We start from the raw sequence: 19,452 nt of genomic DNA on the forward strand, positions 1-19,452 counted from the left end.
AGGGACCAGCAAAGTCCATGTAGGCAGCAGCAGCAGCAGCCTTGGATTCCCCATGGAGGAAGGGAAAGGGGACATGCACAATGAAAACTTGAAGGGAAAAAGTAGTCAGAAAAGCAGCATGCTGACAGGGGGGTCTGACAGGAGTAACAGCAAGAGGTTACCAGGTGCCAGCCTGTGAGGAGGAGCTGTAAGACCACATGAGAGGAACAGTTATGGAGCACAGCATGTGGGGACATCACATGGAAATGTGGTTATCACATGCTGTATTGCTCCAGGCACAAAGCTAGGAATGGTGGGCTGACGTAAACCCTTCTTCTGGCCTGACTGCACTCCTGGGTTACGCTGACTGACCTGGAATTCATGAATATTTATGGCAACCAGGGAGGGTTGGTGTCAAGAGCCTGTTTACAATAAACACCTGGAACTTTCACTTCTAACCTTGCAGTATCCAGTGGGTGTTACTAGGTGTCTGGAGGGGACCGTGGGGACTGAGTGAAGACTATGACCCATAATCACAGCTGTACTGCAAATAAATTATATTACTGTTTTTCCTTTTTGCTTTCCTGCAGATTCCTAGATGGCTAACGAATCGAGGCCCTGCCCATGTGATATCGGAGACAGGTTTGACTATGAGAGTCGTGGGCAGGAAGTACAAGCTGAGCACATCAAGGCGTACGTTTGCAAACCACCTGCCAGCACAGACAAAGCTGTGATTGTGATTCATGATATATTTGGATGGCAACTCCCAAACACCAGATACATGGCTGATATGCTTGCTGCTCATGGATACATGTAAGAAATCTTTTCTTCTCCAAGAAATCCCACTCTTTATGATTTCTAGCCTTACATTAGAAGTGTTATTCCCATACACGAGAGGAAACTATTACCAGGGCAGTCTGAGTGATATATTTCCGTAATACAAAACCACAAAGGAACATTGCTGTGAAATGTTGCAGAGCACAGCATGCTTCCTTCATCCTTTGCTGTTTACAGAAGAAGTGACTGCACATGTAGAATGTGTAGAATATTGAAAACATGATGCAGTAAAAAGCAATTCTGATAATTTTCCCAGCAATGTGAGATGGCTTTAAAAAATAGTGTGTTCTGAAACAGAAGTGTGTATTCTGCTTTTAGAAGTCTTTTTAAAATAAACTCATTCAAGCTAAGTTATATGATGGGATTTTAAAAAATTGTTATCAGCAGAAACATGAATGAATGTCATACATTTCGAATACGATATTGAATACGCACATTGAATCTGTGCATATGAATGACTCACGTGCACACATGGGGTATTAAATAGAATCCTCTCCCCCCCTGCAAATCTTTCCCACTCGTTTTCGGTGCCCTACAGCAGTTAAATTCCAAAATGCAGCAACATCTTGCAGTAACTGGGTATGCTGCAAGTTACTGTATTTGCAGTATACATTATAAACATTCATACAGGGTTGGGACTGGCCTGCAGTTCCAAAAAGCAAACCTCCACCTAATTCTGTAGTGCTCTGGTTTTGAGAGATGCTGCCTTTAATGCTCCCTGCCTATGAAGCATGAGGGAAGTCAGATGTCAGCTGACAGTTGCGATGTGGCTGAGATTTGTCTGTGCAGCTGAAAGGAGCTCTGTGTCTCTGCGAGAGAAAGATACTACCTTTGTGAGGATTAGGGTTTTCTGATACTCTGGAACAATGAATTGGTCTATAGTCTGCTCCTTGCTATTGTCTTTCCTGAGGACTTGACATCCCCTATTCTGCTCCATGATTGAAAGTATGTTTGTGTTGTGACCAAATGCAGTCATTCTCAACGTGAGGCTGGACATACACCTTTCATGCTGTGCAGCATACTGGCAAATAGCTAGTATGACAGTGAGCTTCCTTATTACAGTAAGAGTCTGCTCAGTTAAAAGTACCCAGTGTCTGATGAATTGGTATTTCTCCACACTACCTTACTTCCTCTAATTTTTCCCTGTTATACATGCCACGTCATACTTCTTTTTGTAATACCTTCTTTCCCTCCACCTATACTGCTAATACTGCAGCGGTCAAGGAAAGAAGGCTGGTGTTTCCACTGCTCTAGGCAGGAGGAGAGCTGAGAGTCTTCAGGCAGCAGTGTCTGAATGAAGAGAGGCCATGTGTGTCTTCCCTGATTGCTTCAAGATGCTGCTGAACTGGTGCACCAAAGTTTATTGAGAGGAAAATAGCTGGATTTTTTCCTAGTGCAGTATGGGATAAGGAGCCATGAGAGCTGTATTTCAGAGACCACATTAACACTGATGGCTTGTAGTGTCTTATCAGGCTAGATTGAGTGGGGAAGAACCTGTTCTTCTATGTGGGCTTGGGAAGGTTCACTTTCAAAGGAATACGTAGCCTTTCTTACAGGTACTTATCCAAAGGCTGTGCAATTTTGCCCATACCTTTCCAAACACAAGTATGCTGTGGATGTCACTGTTTTTTCACAGAAGTAATCAAACACAGTAAAAAAATAAAAATGCTTGCAACATACTTTTGTGTACTTCAGGCCAAACTGATCCAGTCGTTTCACCATGATCATTGATATACACGCTGTGTGTCTGAGGCTGGAGAGAGCCAAAGGCATTTAATAAGTGAAAGATGATTGCAGTTTCCCAGGGATCCCATTGCTTCCCTGTGTGCTGGGCTTGGGAGAACACACAGCAGCATCGGGGGGTGACCTAGTGACAGCAGCCACCGGAGTACCTGCTTGTTTCCTTTTGCACGAGGAGACTGAATTATCCACTATCACAACTCTGCTGCTGGTCACACAACACGTTTCAGCCGAGGTCATCCTGAGCCAGGGTTTGGGCAACCCTGTGATGCTGGAACTCTTTAGTACTGGGTGGACTCTTGCTGTACTTCCCTTTTTCCAGTCACCAAATGATGTCCGCGGTAAAACACTCCTCCCTTTCTTGCCACATGTTTTCCCTTCACTTCTTCTTTGCCGACCTCAGTCCATCAGGTGTTTGTGATTTTTTTTTCCTAGCTCATAAGTAAGCCTCATGGTGTGCTCTGTAAATAATTATTTTATGTAATTGTTTAAATGGAAGCCATTAATGATGGATTTATGTTAAATGGTATTATGTTGTATGCAAAATCCAAAATTGTTGTAATGAGGACCTAGATTGATCATCTTTTACAAGATAATCTGTTGTTTTACTGTGTATAGTTTCAAATTATGTACTCAAAACAGATAAAATACTAGGGATAAAAATATTCATATTTTCCAGCTTTGTAGCACAAATTGTATTATGCAGTTTAGTCATTGCAAAAAGCCTATATAGATACCCATAAATGTTTCTAAAGCTCGTAGGCATTTCTGTAGAATAGTTAACAATGATATTTAAAAACATTGCTTTCTCAGGAAAAAAAAAATCAAAACAAAATTATGCCTGGATAGAAACTTCCCATGCTATGAAGGGCCACAAAAATCTCAGTGTGATTAATTCAATTTTGACTTTTGTGTGTGTGTCTGTGTATGCAGAGCCATCTGCCCAGACTTTTATGTAGGAAGAGAAGCTTGGAAGCCTTCTGATGACTGGTCCAAGTTTGATGATTGGCTGAAAACTCGAGATGCCAGGAAAATAAACAAGTAAGATGTCAGGGAGCTGGATATCACATTGCCTGCTGCTGTCAGATATTGCTCTCCCCCCCCCCCCCCCTTTTTTTTGTTTGAGATTGGATGCAGCTGATCTATCAGTGAAAGTGGCCTTTTTTAATGACTCCTTAGAAGTGGATGGAATCTGTGACCTTTTATTTTGCCTTGAACAGCGTTCAAGGACAACTCTCTCATGAAGAGTTTTGTCATCCGATGTTGATAACAGAGACTGCAAGTTGCTTCCTCTGCCTCAAAAAATGTGGTTTAAAAATGGCCAGTGACACAAGCAGTGAGAAAGCATAATTCTCATCTTCAGTCTCACCGAGTGTAACAGACTGATACTTTAAGATGTTGTACGGAAAGAAGAAAAGAGTTTTTGATTGTGCCTCAATACTTGCCCAGCACGGTGTAACTGGCCCCAGGTAGCTGATGGCTGGGTCATCTGTTGTCGGGGCGCAGTGAGGGCCAGCGGCTCCCTGGGGAACAGGGCGCTGGGAGCCAGGAGGAGTATCATGTCTTCCCCTCCCGTGCGCATTTATCAGCAAAGACCTGTCACTGGCAGAGGTGCTGTGCTGCCTTAATAACACAGAAGGAAGCTGTTGGCAAGACAATACTGAGAAGGGGTCAGACTAATTAGACCAAATTAATTAACTTCCTGGGAGAGCAAATGTCTTGGACTGTTGGCAGTAGCTGCGTTGAAGGTTGCTGGGCTTAGCTATTTGGTGAGAAGGTTATGGGAGACATAACTGAATCATTTCCAGAGAACTCCTGTCTCGGAGGGGTCAGTTGTTGTGGAAACTTTTTAGTTTGGAATCTGTCCCCTCTCCGCTGCAATGGGAAGGAAGGGTTGGGCTCTGCCTGGCATTTCTTACAGGCGATTCACATGTTTCAAGTGTCAGCTCCAGTGAAGAAAGAATTTTTTGGCACTTAATTTGCTTCTGTGTGTGTTTGTGTGTTGGCAGATAACATGGTATTTGCAAGGCTGATGTATCGATGATGTACATAGCTTGCATGCCCCAGGGGGCAAGGAATCGGGGCTGAAAATATAGCCTTGAGGTGATCTAAAAGACTTAACTGCTACCTCTGTCCCACCGCTACTTTCTCTTTCCTGCCTCTGCATGGTGACACCTGCTTCAGGGGTAAATGGGTGTTTTCAGAATACAGCTTCTGGGCAAGGTGTATTTCAAGCTACACTGTAAATTCTGAAAACATCTACCATGTTTGCTACACTGACTTTCCTACAGGAAATATCTCAGATACTAACTTAAAGTTATTGTCAGCATTTTGGCTGTCTAATGCATAGTATTCTCTAGAGAGGTCTTTATTACTTTTTCTATCTACATTTACAAAGCAAAAATTCATCCAGCTTCTCAGAGAATTTTAAGCTTTTTAAACTCTTAGGTGGGTGTTTAATCAATCATCTACTTTCCATCCCTTTAAGTTTCCTTCCATCTATGTTATTCATGTTGTGTTTTTATTTAATTCCATTCAGTTCTTTTTTTTCTCTGACGATTTCAGATTAGCAACCCCTAATATTTGTCTGAAATAATGATTTGTTTAAAGTATGTGAAAGAAAATATAGTAGCAGTGTGATATGGGGACACTTTCATGCATCTCTATATTTTCTTTTCATATTTTCAAATACTGGTTTTACTATGGGTGCTTAATTTGCATTTGCTTATATGTTACAGAGAAGCTGATGCTGTCCTGAAATATTTAAAGGAACAGTGTGGTGCAAAGAAATTAGGGGTGGTTGGTTTTTGCTGGGGTGGTATTGCTGTACGTCACCTGATGATGACATACCCAGAATTAAAGGCTGGTGTATCTCACAATGGTAGGTAAATACAAGGATGCAATACAAGCAGGTATACATGCATATGTATATTGTGTACCTTAAGTACTTGATCTAGCATTATTTCTTTAAATCAGGCTGTCAGCTGATGAAGAGAGATATTTTCAGCAGAGTAGGAAGGATATTATGCAAAGAAGATGGTGGTAAGGATATTTGTTCCTAGTTTCAGAATAGGTCATAGCAGCCATATCTTTATTTCATAGATGTTGCCCTTCGGTCACTTTCCCAGTTTAGCTCCCTTTTCCTGTTTACTACTGCTCTGCATGCTGCAGAGCTAGAACTTCACCCGGGAGCAGAGAGTGTTATTTTTGGTCTAGGTGCTCTGTAAAGTTAGATTGTGGTTATTTTAACACCAGCTTTCCTTTTATGCTCTGCTCAAGAAGCTGGGATAGCTCAGCTGCCCTTTGCTGACGTTCTCAGAATGTAAATTTTGAACTGCTTACTAAAGCATTGACTTTCACAGTCAGCTCAAAAGAACTCAAGCTTGTATGCACAGAAGGCATCTTTCAAGTCTTATTAATTCAGATATTCAGTCTGTCTCTTAAGAGACCGGCTTAAATAGAGTTTTGATCTAGGAGGGTATTCTTCTAGGAGCCATGGTTACAGTAGCTTGAAAGTAAAGCTAGTATGTATAGCTACATATTCATGAGACTTGAAAACTTTTCACTGCAGAAGCAGAGTGCTGTATTTGAATCTGGATTTCACCTTAAAAGTCAATTGAAGAGCTTTTTGGTTTCTTTAATGTTTTCTAGGACTAATCAAGGATTCTGATGATATATCCAATCTCCTGAACCCTACATTTTTCATTTTTGCTGAAAAAGATGACTTCATTCCCATTCATCAAGTATGCTGATAACCTCCGTCTTCTTTCATTTCTGCATGTTTAAATTTGCATCCTGAATTGGGAGTCAAAACTCAGCCTCATAACAGTGCTTGAAGGGCAAAAAAAAAAAGCAGAAAAATGGAGCTAGACATAGAAAAGCTAATGTAACCCAGGCAAAGAATGAAAACTAGATTTTTTTTTTTTTCCTTAAGTCTCTTTCTTTTGTAAAAGTATGGCTAGTAATCCAGGTAACAAAGTTTTATCAAAATCTCATTGCTGTTTTGGAGTACCCTACTTGAGGACCTATCCTTTGCTGTATGACACCATTTTCTATTGGTCCTAGGAACCCATAAACCATGTAGGACACGCCAAATGGCATCCATAGGCGTCTGTTAGAAGCTTTTTGTTCAGTTGATTTAGTATTGTCATATATTTCACATATAGGAAATACTTTTGTTATATCCGTATCTTTGCAGATTGTTGGACCTGCCTTTATAGTCTAACAAATTTTTACTGCAAAGGTGGTTTTTCTTTATATAATTTCACTTTTTGTTTTGCCTATATGGAGCTTGATTATTAGTGTTTAGCCTGATTGATAAATTAGGGAGTTGAATCATGAATAAGATGAGGAGTGGCAGCATGGAATATGGCTATATTAATACAGCTACTACTACTAGTACAGTACTACAGTACTGCTATACTTTACAGGTCACCTTGCTGGAGCAGAAGCTGAAGAAAAATTGTAAAGTCAGTTATGAAGTTAAAATTTATCCTGGACAAACTCATGGTTTTATACATCGCAGAAGAGAAGATATCAATCCTCAGGATAAGCCTTATATTGAGGGAGGAAGAAAGGATATGATCAACTGGCTGAATAAATACATTAATAGAAGAGCAAGCAACTTAATTTGTAATGCAATTATGTAATACACTGGGGAGATTTTTGATAACACATTTTAGAAAATTGGGGGGAGAGTTTGTTGAAATAGAAATTAAAGAAATAACCAAACAGAATAGTTTAGAAGTTTTTGTCAGTAGATTCTAATTGATACTTTCATATTACGTTCTTTTGAAGAAGTCTCAGCCTTCACCTAGCACTGTCATGTTTTAATAAGCTGAGAAATATTCTCCAGTTCCCTGAGATTTATCCTAATGCTTGAAACAAATTAGACTAATGGTAAATTAATCTATTTGCGTATTATGGCCACTGTTCATCTAAGTTCTACATAAATCACAAGTCCAAAATTTAGGAACACAAATGCATTGTTTGGTGAAGCTCATTTTGAGAGACTAGGCTTTTTTGACTTGTACCCTGGTGGCAGATGTGTGTTTAACAGGTGATGTAAGTGGGCGTATCTTGTTTCAAAATTTGTGGGTAAGGTTATTCAGATGGGGTACTACTTGCTCAGATTACCTTTGGTTCTGTGACACCCTATAGATGATTTCCTGGTTAGTTTAGGAATTCAGAAGTACAACGCAGTCTGCAGCCAGGGCATTTTAATGTGTGGCTTACAGCCATGGTCGCTGCTTAAAGAAATGTTACATGTTTTTGCATAATGTACCTTGTTACGTAATTATTCCTTCGATGATACAACAAAAATCTCCGTGTTGCATCAGCTCAAGGTTGCATCTACCTCAGCACCCAGCCTCCGTCAGTGGCCAGCGGTGGCTGCGCAGGGAATTTCCCTTCTCACTCCGCAGCCTGGCAGCCAGCCGTTCAGGGGATTCCTGAGCTGGATGTTGCCACTGGAGCAGTGCGTCGAATGGCCACCGATGGACCGAGCCTCTGTGGATTTGCCGGTCCCTTTTTGAACCTGCTTGAAATGCTGACCTCTGGTGCACCCTGTGACAGTGACTTCCATGGTTTAATTATGCCTCATGGGGAGAAAGGCTTGTGTTCATTAGTTTGAAAACAGCTGCCTGGTATCTGCACAGGGTGCTGGTACTTCTAAAGTTGTAAGAAAAAAAATGAGAATGTATGTCCCTTTTCACCTTCTCAGTGCTACTGATAAGGACTTCTGTGTGATTTAATGGGGAGAAAATGTAATTTAGGAAAGTCTTAATTTTACTAATGACAATCTCTCAAATTAAATATACTACCACAGAAATATACATCGTGGCATGTCTCATGTAAAAACAGTCAACTGTTCATTAACCGTCTCTCTCTCAATGGGATTTCAACGTCTTTTGCTTTTTCCCATACATGCTTTTCTCCTTTACATGCTGCTAATGGCCCCCCATCTTTCCCATGGGGAGGTCTTCAGAGAATTCTGGCCTGCGACTGCCGACCAGCTGTTGCTTTTCATATGATGCCATCTAGACGTAATACATTAATCCAGCTGTCACCTGGGTGATACAGCTCTCGCAACACATTTTTGCAGGAGAAGAATGAAGAGGTCTGGAAGTTTATTGTACCTTATCGACGCCTGTGTAAAACCTGGATAACTCCAGGGTAATGGAGCTCCATCAGCACTAGAAGGTTAGCTAATGTGCAAGAGAACGATCAGGTCATGTATTTAGAGAACAGCAGTCATTCACACACGCCAGGACGGCATGTGTGCTGTAACACTAACACCGTGACTAAGCAAAAAGCAACAGACAGACGGAGACGCAGCATTTGTTTGAAGTGAAAGGGTAGCTGGAAGTTACTACAAGAACAGCCAAACCCTCATGCTAAAACTGTAAGTCAGTGAGTAAGAGCTGGAAGCTTGAGACCCAAAAGAGGTCTGTGTTCACAGTGCAAAGTGCAACCTGCTGCATGTGCATGAATGTGTTGAATTCAGTTGTGACCTCTAAGTGAAACAACTGCATGGGTTGCCTGTTGAGGAACATGAAATAAGAGGAAATCAAATCAAAAGCCATTTAATTTCTAACATTTAATTTTAATATTAAGGTAAAGGGGAATAGTCTTATGTATAAAGAATTTTCGGAGCCACGTGGAGGGAGTGGAAATGTGGTTAAGCAGCTCCAGCGGACAGAAGGTTCTGCAAGCATTGCTGTGATTGCTCTTTTCTAGGAATGATTTAAACTGCCAATTTTTCTCGTATTTATTTTACTACTGTTCTTTGAAGTTGCTATGGAGTATCTAAGCTCCCTGTGTGCTATAATTTGTTGTTTGTGGTGTACAAGTGGGAAAAGCCAAAAAACCAAACCGAAACAAAAGGGTTGGGTTTTGAACCTTATGGCTTCACTCTGGAATTCTTTGGTAGGCTTTTTTCATTAATTTGACTTTATTTTAGGAATTGTAAATAAATAGCATTGACAAAGCTTATGTATGGGGACTAAATTGTAAGGCTGATCGCTTTCCCAGGGCAAAAGTGTGGTAGAGTAACATGTGCATTTAGTGCTACTTTTTAGGTGTGCCTCTGAGGAAAGAGTGAATTTTGGATTGCTAATATCCTTAGATAAAGCTCTTTAAAGAATAATCCTAATAATCCCATAAAAAGAAAATCAGGAGAATGGGAGGGATACAAGGATCAGGCAGTCACTTTTAATTCAAAAGGGAAAAAAAAAGTATAAAATGTCCTGTGATAGGACAAAAATGCATCAGCATTTTAAGCACTTACTATAATATGTACAGCAATCTACAAAACTTACCTTTTTACATGTTATTTATTTTCACTCTGAAAGAGAAAGTATTTTTCCTATACTAAATAAGTTTTGTCTTGTATAGAGCTTTGAAACGATGTCTCTACTTCACTACCTCACCCTGCTGATGACTTTAGATCTGTCTTTTACCAACGGATGAATAGTCTAAGGAAATAATAATAATAATAATAATAATAATAATAATAATAATAATGCTAATGTCATTTTTAAAAGTGATACTACCCCCATCTTTGAAAACAAAGGAACATCCTTCTTTTAAAAAAAAAGTTTTGTCTGAATGAATTGCTCTGCTAAGTAAACATGTTTCCTAAGCTGAAAAGAAAAGACCTCCAATCCTTAATACCATTTTGTGTAAGTTAAAAAGAAGGTTTGGTACTCAGCTCCAGCAGTGCTCTGCTCACAGTAGCACACCCTGCCTACGCTACCAATAAAATTAACGGCTTTAAAAAGAGTGAACTTTTAACTTCGTGACTCTGCAATATGCAAAGATAAAGGCAGCAACTTACGTAACTCTTATTTGAAGAAACCCGATCCTTGCACTCACAGCTTTCATTTTATGAGTTAGCACTTTCTTTTGGGATCACATTCAGTGGTAACCATCCCCGCTGAGCTCCTGCGACTTGCCTCTACTATCTCACACGCTTGCTGTGCTACAGGTATGTGTGGGTTTTGTTTGGTTTTTTTAAACTTTCATGGCTTTTCCTCCTGAGAAATGTAAAACAAGTGCATGCTCAAGTCTGACTCAGCATGTTCAGGGGACTTTCATTTTATCTAAGTGCTTTTTTAAAGAGTGCATGCTCATTTAAATGCTATCAGGGGCAACTTTCTTCCCTAATTGTTTGAGTTGATGGTTCAGAAACCTTTTATTTTCCCTCCTGAGTTGCAGAAGACCTCTCAGGAGGAGGACTCAGGAGAGTGTTGAAAGTGAGAGAGCTGCACAGCATAGCTTTATATTTTTCTGGTTGTAGGTTTGAGTTTCTGAAAACTAAAGTTATTGTGTGGTCTTCAAATAAATGCTCAAGTGCTTGCAGGTGGAGATGGCGAAACACCAAGGCTGTGGGTTTACAGATCCTCCTAAAAGAATAGCTTTGATGGATGTAAGAGAGGGAGATTAATTTTTAAAGAATGTTTCAGCAGCATCTTAGAAATGGAAAAAGATACTGTTTTTGTGTAATGCATACTAATGTAGAAACACTGAAACATTTTGACTACGCTTAAAAAGCTTGCAAGTCTATATGGCTTATAAACCATACAAGCCAACACCACCCCTCGCAGGCTTGTGTCTGGAGCTCTTTTCCTCAGCTGCTATATCTGCGTCTTTAAATATTTCATGTTTTACATGTTGCTTTGCATTTTATCAGATAATGTGAAATGTTTTCAATTAAAGCCTTTAAGGATGTACTGACTGGTAAGGGCATCATGTTTGTGTTTCTAGAGTTCGGAAATACATGTTTCTTTAATATTCAGTTGCTGGTTTTGTATCTTTTCTGATTTTAGTCTAATCAAAATGAAATAGTTTGTGAATGGAAAATTAGTTATCAGCACTTTCCTGTTATATATTTAAACTGTATTTTGTCTTATATGCTCGTCTATTAATTCATTTTTTCCTGGTAGACTTATTTTAAATTAGAAGTCCTATATGTGAGTACAACATGTGAAAAACCCCCCACCTATGTGTAGGTGTGGCTCATTTAAAAAAAAAAGTAGAGGATTAGTATAAATATGTGCCCAGAGTTAATACAGCTTCCAAATACGATACAGCTTGTCTTGAATTGATCTGTGAAAATGCAGTCTTATGAGATCCGCAGCCCTAGCCCTGCTCACACTGCTTGGGATATTCTGAATTTTAAAGTCTGCAAATCCAGAACATCTTGATCCCTTGAAATCTGTGCAAATCTCCTGGCTGTAGGGTGGTATGTTTGTTTGTTTGCTTTCGCTAAAACTGTTCCTTTAGTGCCACAACTATTTAACTCCCACTAGTTCAGGGACTGTTCAGTAACCTGCTTTTTCCCATTTCTCTCTGTGAGTATATTTGGCATAGTCAAGTTTGAACATCCTTGTTCTTGCACTAGCAAAGTTTTCTTAGATAGTACACACGATTTACCTGTAGAGAGTTTAGGTAAAGCTTTATCTAAATTCTCTCCACGTTCTTTAATAATTTGGAGATGCTCTGTGCATATTCAAAGAAGTTATTCGGGTCATTTTGCAGCAATATGAAGTCAGTTCACCCAGTTGGTTAACCTAAGGTCGGTGGCATAAAATCATTAACTTGAGACCAAGGAGCTACAGAAATCCGTGTTAGATTCTGCTGACATTTTTTGGTCTTTGTGCATTACTTGTTTATTTTCATTTAAGCAATAGTTTGTAAAAAATTAACCATACCCTACTGTTACCTTCTTGATAAAACATTTGGCTCAACTTAAGGAATTTTTCCTTAAGTTCAGGTTTTTTTTTCCTGTCTTGGAGTTTGAACGCATTCCTTATTTAATATTAAGCAGATATGATTTTATACTCTGGCTTTCGATGGTATATTTTTCTTGGCACCTTCCTTAAGTATCCTCTTTCAAAAATCTGCAACATCTGAGGCTAAAGCTGGTTTAGAAAAAGGATTTCTTGACACTGAAAAAGTCAGCTATGGAATATTTTAAGTCTCTGGAGGAAGATATCACGTTTAATCTAAGTGTAATTATATCTTTCTACACAGTAGCTGTGGGGTTTTTTTCCTTCAAAGTCCTGTATTAAGCCTTTACAGTCTATACTAAAGTAAGTTATGCATGCTTGACAAGGATGTACACACGATGAAGAGTGAAAGAACTGGCTTCATCGCTATTTAATTTGTGATGGTTGCCTGGCTGGTTGGTCATAACTTTATTTTTACTGTATTACTTACTGTAGGGCATGGAAGTCCTAGTTATGTACCAGGTACCCGCTGAAGAGTTCATAACATAAGTAATTCTAGCAAGGTTATTATTTATAAAAACCCAACCCAATGGGCTTATTGACTAATGTTGCATTTTAGATCTAACTGTAATCAGCATGTTCACAATATGACTGTAATGATGCAAAAATTCAGCAGTTTATGATACCGCTGTATTTTGATCTTTGATATGTTATGCTGTGGTATTCACAACTGAATATCTTTTGTTCTTTAGTATCACACATGGCTAACGAATCGAGGCCCTGCCCATGTGATATCGGAGACAGGTTTGACTATGAGAGTCGTGGGCAGGAAGTACAAGCTGAGCACATCAAGGCGTACGTTTGCAAACCACCTGCCAGCACAGACAAAGCTGTGATTGTGATTCATGATATATTTGGATGGCAACTCCCAAACACCAGATACATGGCTGATATGCTTGCTGCTCATGGATACATGTAAGAAATACTACTGTTTTCAAAGTGTCTTTTTAATAAGAAAGTTTGTTGAACCAACTATTTCCTTTTTTTGTATAAACCATACAAACACAAATAATTTCATAGGCTTCCCTTACATGTTTCTCTAAAGAGTTTCCTGTTTGTTAAAACAGTCTAAGAAGTCTAAAATAATTGAGTAGTCCGACCATAACAAGATAGTAGGCAAGCACAGAAGAAGAGAGGGAAAAGAGAGAAAAATCTTACACTGCGTCTTTGAGCCCGAAGCAGCCTGCTTCCTCCCTCCTGATGTAGCACCTGTGCAACTTTGCTGTTGTGGTAAAAATTCCAGAGAAGCTGAAAGTTGTTCCATGAATGTAAAGTGTACTAGCTTGTGCCAAAGAAAGAAACAAGTTCTCAAATATGTGAAAAGCATATTGGGTATCCTCTTTCCTGTATTACTGGGTTAACATTCCTTCTAGCCTAAATGTACATACCATGTAAATTGTAGTTGTTTTTTTTTTTTAAATTTGGTAGGAAACCACTAAAGATTTTCAATTGAAGTTAACAATTTGTCAAACTAAATGAATTTTAACAGGGCAAAATGTATCTGGGAGTTATGCTAAGTGTCCTTATTAGACATAGAAAAATAGTGAGGGTTGCTTGTATAGTTTTTTGATGTAGATAAAATTCTATGCATATTCAACAAAATGAAGTTGTTGTATAGTACCCACAGACTTCCCTTTAATCCTTTCTCTCTACTATTTCATGGGCATAAAATGTTTTCATTTTTCTTGCAGAGCCATCTGCCCGGATTTTTTTGTGGGACAAGAAGCTTGGAAACTTTCTAATGACTGGGCGACTTTCAATGACTGGCTGAAAACCCGAAATGCCAGCAAAATAGACAAGTATAACCATTGTTCCTTGTCCTGCAAGTGGCCATCCTTCTTTTGTAGGAATTTTTGTCTCAGTAAAGATGCAGGATTAGATCCTAAATTATTAACGGGTCAAATGCAGCTGGATGTCCACAGATAGAAATTCATGCAGCTCGTGGGTCAAGCTCATGGTTACGTGAGGGGTGCTTTTTGGAGAAAAGTAGAACTTTGAACAAGAATAGGAGTCCCCACTGTTTTCCTGTGCAGAGAGTAGAATTGAGATGCATGACTCAAAAGAAAAGAACCAGCAAAGGCTAGAAAGTGCAGCTCTCTCATTCCACTTCGGTTTGATTCAGTTCCCGCAGGTAGGCACAGCTTCCATGGATTTGAGATAGGGTCCAAAGGTAGTCACCAAACACCCTTTAACTAGGGAACATTGGTCCTGCTCCCCATCAGATCCCAGCTAGTTCAAAGCATACTACTTTCCCATTCTAGCTATATTTTTCCCATTTTCATCTGACACGTAGCTTGCTTGCCTAATGTTACTGCTGATTTTGAAGCAACAATTTCAAATTGACTTCCACAATTTCATAAAATATTTTTCTCCCTGATGAGAGAGAGTTCACCTAGAGTCACGTTTGTGATAATGGGATGCTCTTGACTGGCTGTGTGTCTCCTAAACTTTTATTTGTGTTAGCCTATAAGGCAACTATGGCCATTTGTGAACTTAATTGGACTGCTGTTTATAAAATCACCTTAAGTTCTAGTAATGGTCATCTAGGAAGACTGATTTTTCTCCTTTGTCTTCTCCCCTGGAATTTCTCTTGTATTTTAAAAATGAATAATAGTAAACTACTGTTGTGGGTTGACCACAGCCAGCAGTCAAGCACCTATACTGCCACTCACTCACTCCCCCCAGGAGGGATGGGGGAGAGAATAGGAGGAACAAAGCAAGAAAACTCATGGGTTGAGATAAAGGCAGTTTGATAAGTGAAGGAAAGAGAAAAACCGGGAGCGGTGCAAAGGCAGTCACTCACCACCTCCCAGAAGCAGACCGATGCCCAGCCAGTCTCTGAGCAGCAGACACCTTGGAGGCCAGGGGAACAGAGCTAGAGCCTTAATTCACTTTCATTTACATGTCTCAGAGAAGTCGATGTCATCCTGAAGTATCTGAGGGAACAATGTGGTGCAAAGAAGATTGGTGTCATTGGGTTTTGCTGGGGTGGAGCAGCAGTACAACATCTGATGCTGAAAAATCCTCATTTAAAGACGGGGGTGTCCCTCTATGGTAAGTCTCAAATACCTATTACGTTCTAAACAGGTATGACTGGTGCAGGAACTTATTCTGTAGGACTATTACTGTAACAAAACTCAGCGCAACATCTTATGGAACGAGGTGCTTTTATTATACAAAATCTTTAAGCAATCTGATTTTGCACACTCACATTTTTGCACTTAATCATAACCAGCAAGATCTACGTATTCAAGTGGCATGGCCAGGATCGCTTCCGTGCAACATAGTGTACGAGGGACACCAAATGCCAAGACCTCACTATGGCTCAGGTTCCTCTTGGCTGGCGATGACAAAATGGTTTCTGGGCACATCTTTTATATTTTTTAGGAGCCAGCAGTTACTATGAGGTGGATCTTTGCCACAGTATCTTGCTTACCTCAGTCAGCATCATCAGGACAGGTTGCTGCCCACTGTCTGGTTTTCATTGTTTGGAAGACCTGTTTGATGCACAGGTCTGTACGCTATTCCTCTGTTGGGCTAAGAGGGAAAGGCACGGTGGTAGTGATACGCTGCAACCTTTTTGCTGTCCTTCTGTTAGAGTGCAGGGTCTTTTGCTGACGAGTCGTCTGGGCTGGGGGCTGCACAGGCTGCGGACCTTCTGGTCATGACATGAATAACTTATTCCTCAATGCTACTGCTGGCAGTGGTCCCTCGTTACTAATATGAACCATTTCTTAACTCTCTGTTTTGACCCTTGCACTCTCACACTTCCATTCTTAATGCATTTACGCTACCTTTAGTATTTTTGTTATAAACCTCTGTACTTCTATATAACCCAGAGCAATTTATATTCATTTGAGGTGAAGGTATTTTTCCAGAAAGCTTATGGGCATTATTTGGCTGCACTGATTTGCTGATCAGCTGAGTCAATTCAACAATGCTACTTGCTAATTTTTTACTTTTCTGTTGTAATAATTTCAGTAATGAAAAGAGTGGCCAGGGTGGTAGTTAGTTAGTTTTACTGTTACTTAAATTTAAACATATTTGAATAGTCAAAATTACAGTATCAGTTTGTTAAGAATTTATATCAGTGTAAATATGTGTACACTGAAATCCTAACTATGTATCTGGAATGATGAATATTTACAATTATCTGAAAAATGGCCATACCAGGCTAGAGACGAACAACTCTGAAGTATCCATTTTTCACAGGACCCTGTCTCTGACAGTGGTCAGAAGCTGATAACCAAAGAAAACCACAAGAATGGGGCAAGTGTAACAATTCTTCCCTGACTTTTTCAGACAGAGCTGGTCTTTCTACCTTTAATGACATCCCAAGTCACAGGAAGTTTTCACAGCAAAAGGGACTTTGAAGTAAAGCGTGTTTGATTCCACTACAAACTGATCAGCTCTAACTGATCAGAATGTCTTTTATTTTGACCGTATAGCTTTGGTAGTGATTTAACCACTTTAAGTGGCATGACTCATTGTATATGCCTCTCCTTCTTCCCTAGGAGTGATCAGGTTCTTTGAGGACAGATCCAGTTTGCTTCATCCCACCTTCTTCATTTTTGCTGAAAAGGATGAGCACATCCCATTGGAGCAGGTGAGTTTCCCATCAGAGATATTTATCTTTTTAATGCTTTTCATGCTTGTTTTGTAATTTGGTATTTAATTAAGAGAAAGTAGAAAACTAATTTGCACTTTTCTTCCTCTTTCACTAACTCTTACAGTAGTTCTACACAAATTTATGTTGTTTATCCCCAAATCAAAAAGCTTTACAGTGACACTAAAAAATGTTTTCTATTGCTGTTGCAAAATATGGAATTATATATGAAAGTTCCCAGGAGGAAAAGGGCAAGAATCCAAAGGAAGACTTTTGTCAAGTTTAAGATAGGAGACCCTCTTTAATCATACTGATGGTGCATAAAATCAGCAGCAAGTCCCCACCTGTACCGGTAGAATCACTAGTTGCAGGAAAATTAAAAAATCCTGTGACTATCCTTTTCCTTCCCCCACTGTCCTGCAGAGCTTCTCCTTTCTGGTACTCTGTCAACAGCCTTCCTGGGGAGCCCAGGTGGAGAATGACTGGACAAAGATGATTATCTACCAAGGGGATCAAAGAGGAAGAGACGCTTTCACTGAGTGGTGTTGGCTTCAATTTTCCTGCCAAAAATGCCAGTAGCTTTGAACTGCCCATTTTGTATCATCTGTGCCTCTCCTGCCTCAATTTCAAATTAATTTAAAATCTTGCCCCATTTTTTTTTGGTGAGGTCTATCAGCATTAACTTGTGCAGAGATCACTACATGCTAACCTTCTCATGACACGGAGCAATAGGTGTTTTTACCTTTACAGGTATTATTACAGTAACCCATATACTTTTTTGCAATTTGATACAGTCCATGTTGTTATTTTACTGGAGGAAAAAGCCTAGTTAAATAAAGGAAGTGTAGTAACAGAAATGCACTTGGGTATAAAATTAGTAGAATACAAAATGATAGCAAGGATGTGCTCTGTCTGTCTCCCACAAAAGTAAAAAACCAGGACAATTTGAGGACTATAAATACATAACCTGTTAAATCCGTACTCGGCCAACATGGAACATTCTGTGTTACAGGTCACTCTACTGGAGCAGAAGCTTAAACAAAACTGTAAAGTTGATTATGAAGTTAAAATTTACCCTGGACAGACGCATGGGTTTGTGCATCGCAAAAAAGAAGATATCAATCCTCAAGATAAACCTTATATTGAGGAAGGAAGAAAGGATATGATCAACTGGCTGAATAAATACCTTTAGCATAAATAAATGCCCATAAAATAAATCAATTGTTGTAGGAAATCAGAAAATAATACAGACTATATTGATTAAAATGTTCTTAAAACCACCAAAATATTTTGTAGAACTGTTTTGCAATAACACTACTTGTTTGCACTTAGTTTCTAAGTAGATGCTTAGAAATGGCTTTTCAAATGTTGAAAGCTATAAATGTAAAAAAGATTTTAAAATTTGATCTTGTGTATCTTAAAATTATTAGAATCTCATGTAGGTTATTTTCTAGAATCTGAAAGTTTCACTTTTTTATATTAATGTCAATATGATAAAAAATAATTGAAACTCTGCCCACACTTGAGAAATGCTCTCCTAAAAGCCACTTTTAGAGTTGCTGAGCTGTGAGATTTTCAGCACCAAGATTTTCAGCTTTGAGGTAAATATAGTTCTGGTTTGGAAAGCTGGGACGTTTTCTTGGAAACAATATCCTATTCAGAATTCATAAAAACAGAGCTAGAAAGAGGGAAGGGGAAGGACAATGGGAAGAAATGTATGCAGACAGAAAGGGGGCTGCAAAAAGTTGGGAACCATGATTGAAGCGAGGAGACTAGAGGAACATGCAGGACCAGAGAAGGATGTGAGCAAGCGGGAAGAGGGTAGGACACAAAGAAACCGTGAAGAGCAGGAAAACTCAGAAGAGAAAGAAGAACAAAGTAGGAACAGGAGACTACCATCAGACATACACAGAGCATAGGAACAAATATGAGTGACGACTTCCAATCCCTCTTCTCCTTCCATTCCCAGACTGGTCTGGTAGGGGGAGACCTCGGGAGGGCAGGAGTTTCTTGTTGGCTTGCCACCTTGTTATTTCCTTTAGCATCTTATTTTCTACTCCATGTCTATCAACTGATTTCTGGATGAAGTTTTCATATCTTTCAGGCATTACCGGTAGCCTAAAAGTGCTACTAGTGCCTTCATTTCTTCCATGGAAAGGCTGGCCTCTGTGTTTGTCCTTCTCCCTTCCCCGGGGACATCGCACATCTGCCTGTGCTGTCAGAGACATCATGGCTCACAGAGGTGCTTAAACTCCCCGAGGTGAATTTCAAACCTGCCCACATCTAGTTATCCTGTCTTAATTTTTCTTCCCCCTCCATATGCCTGTACTCCTGTTTCCACTATAAAATTAATTTCATTCAGAATATGGTTAAATTTAACTTTTGTGACGATTGAACGAAACGGCTCTGGACACTTCAGTCTTTACCAGACTTTCTGGTATTAGTTCTCCTTCCTGCTAATAGCCAGCACTTTCCTTGTGCCCTTCTCTCACTTTTGAT

At 39.6% G+C, this 19,452-nt stretch overlaps 2 protein-coding genes across 2 annotated transcripts; both read left to right on the top strand.

Moving 5' to 3' along the window:
- Positions 1 to 569: 569 nt before the first annotated feature.
- On the top strand, positions 570 to 7,205 carry LOC128152181 (carboxymethylenebutenolidase homolog). The gene is made up of 5 exons (XM_052810262.1): positions 570 to 792; positions 3,490 to 3,597; positions 5,295 to 5,437; positions 6,208 to 6,299; positions 6,987 to 7,205. Exons 1-5 carry the CDS (start codon positions 578 to 580, stop codon positions 7,203 to 7,205), a joined length of 777 nt encoding a protein of 258 aa, XP_052666222.1. The 5' UTR covers positions 570 to 577.
- Positions 7,206 to 10,411: 3,206 nt separating this feature from the next.
- On the top strand, positions 10,412 to 18,359 carry LOC128139440 (carboxymethylenebutenolidase homolog). Its single transcript, XM_052781819.1, has 6 exons — positions 10,412 to 10,543; positions 13,040 to 13,262; positions 14,039 to 14,146; positions 15,259 to 15,401; positions 16,862 to 16,953; positions 17,966 to 18,359. The coding sequence occupies exons 2-6, from the start codon at positions 13,048 to 13,050 to the stop codon at positions 18,143 to 18,145; spliced, it is 738 nt and encodes a 245-aa protein (XP_052637779.1). The 5' UTR covers positions 10,412 to 10,543; positions 13,040 to 13,047; the 3' UTR covers positions 18,146 to 18,359.
- Positions 18,360 to 19,452: the final 1,093 nt, after the last annotated feature.

Source organism: Harpia harpyja, chromosome 1, assembly GCF_026419915.1.
Source record: "Harpia harpyja isolate bHarHar1 chromosome 1, bHarHar1 primary haplotype, whole genome shotgun sequence".
Lineage (NCBI taxonomy): Eukaryota > Metazoa > Chordata > Aves > Accipitriformes > Accipitridae > Harpia > Harpia harpyja.

Excerpts from the sequence above, each read along its gene's own strand:
- LOC128139440 (XM_052781819.1), top strand. The coding sequence starts at position 13,048 with ATGGCTAACGAATCGAGGCCCTGCCCATGTGATATCGGAGACAGGTTT. Across the intron at positions 13,263-14,038 it reads CTTGCTGCTCATGGATACAT|AGCCATCTGCCCGGATTTTT; the intron begins GTAAGAAATACT and ends TTTTTCTTGCAG. Across the intron at positions 15,402-16,861 it reads GACGGGGGTGTCCCTCTATG|GAGTGATCAGGTTCTTTGAG; the intron begins GTAAGTCTCAAA and ends CTTCTTCCCTAG.
- LOC128152181 (XM_052810262.1), top strand. The coding sequence starts at position 578 with ATGGCTAACGAATCGAGGCCCTGCCCATGTGATATCGGAGACAGGTTT. Across the intron at positions 3,598-5,294 it reads GATGCCAGGAAAATAAACAA|AGAAGCTGATGCTGTCCTGA; the intron begins GTAAGATGTCAG and ends TATATGTTACAG. Across the intron at positions 5,438-6,207 it reads GGCTGGTGTATCTCACAATG|GACTAATCAAGGATTCTGAT; the intron begins GTAGGTAAATAC and ends AATGTTTTCTAG.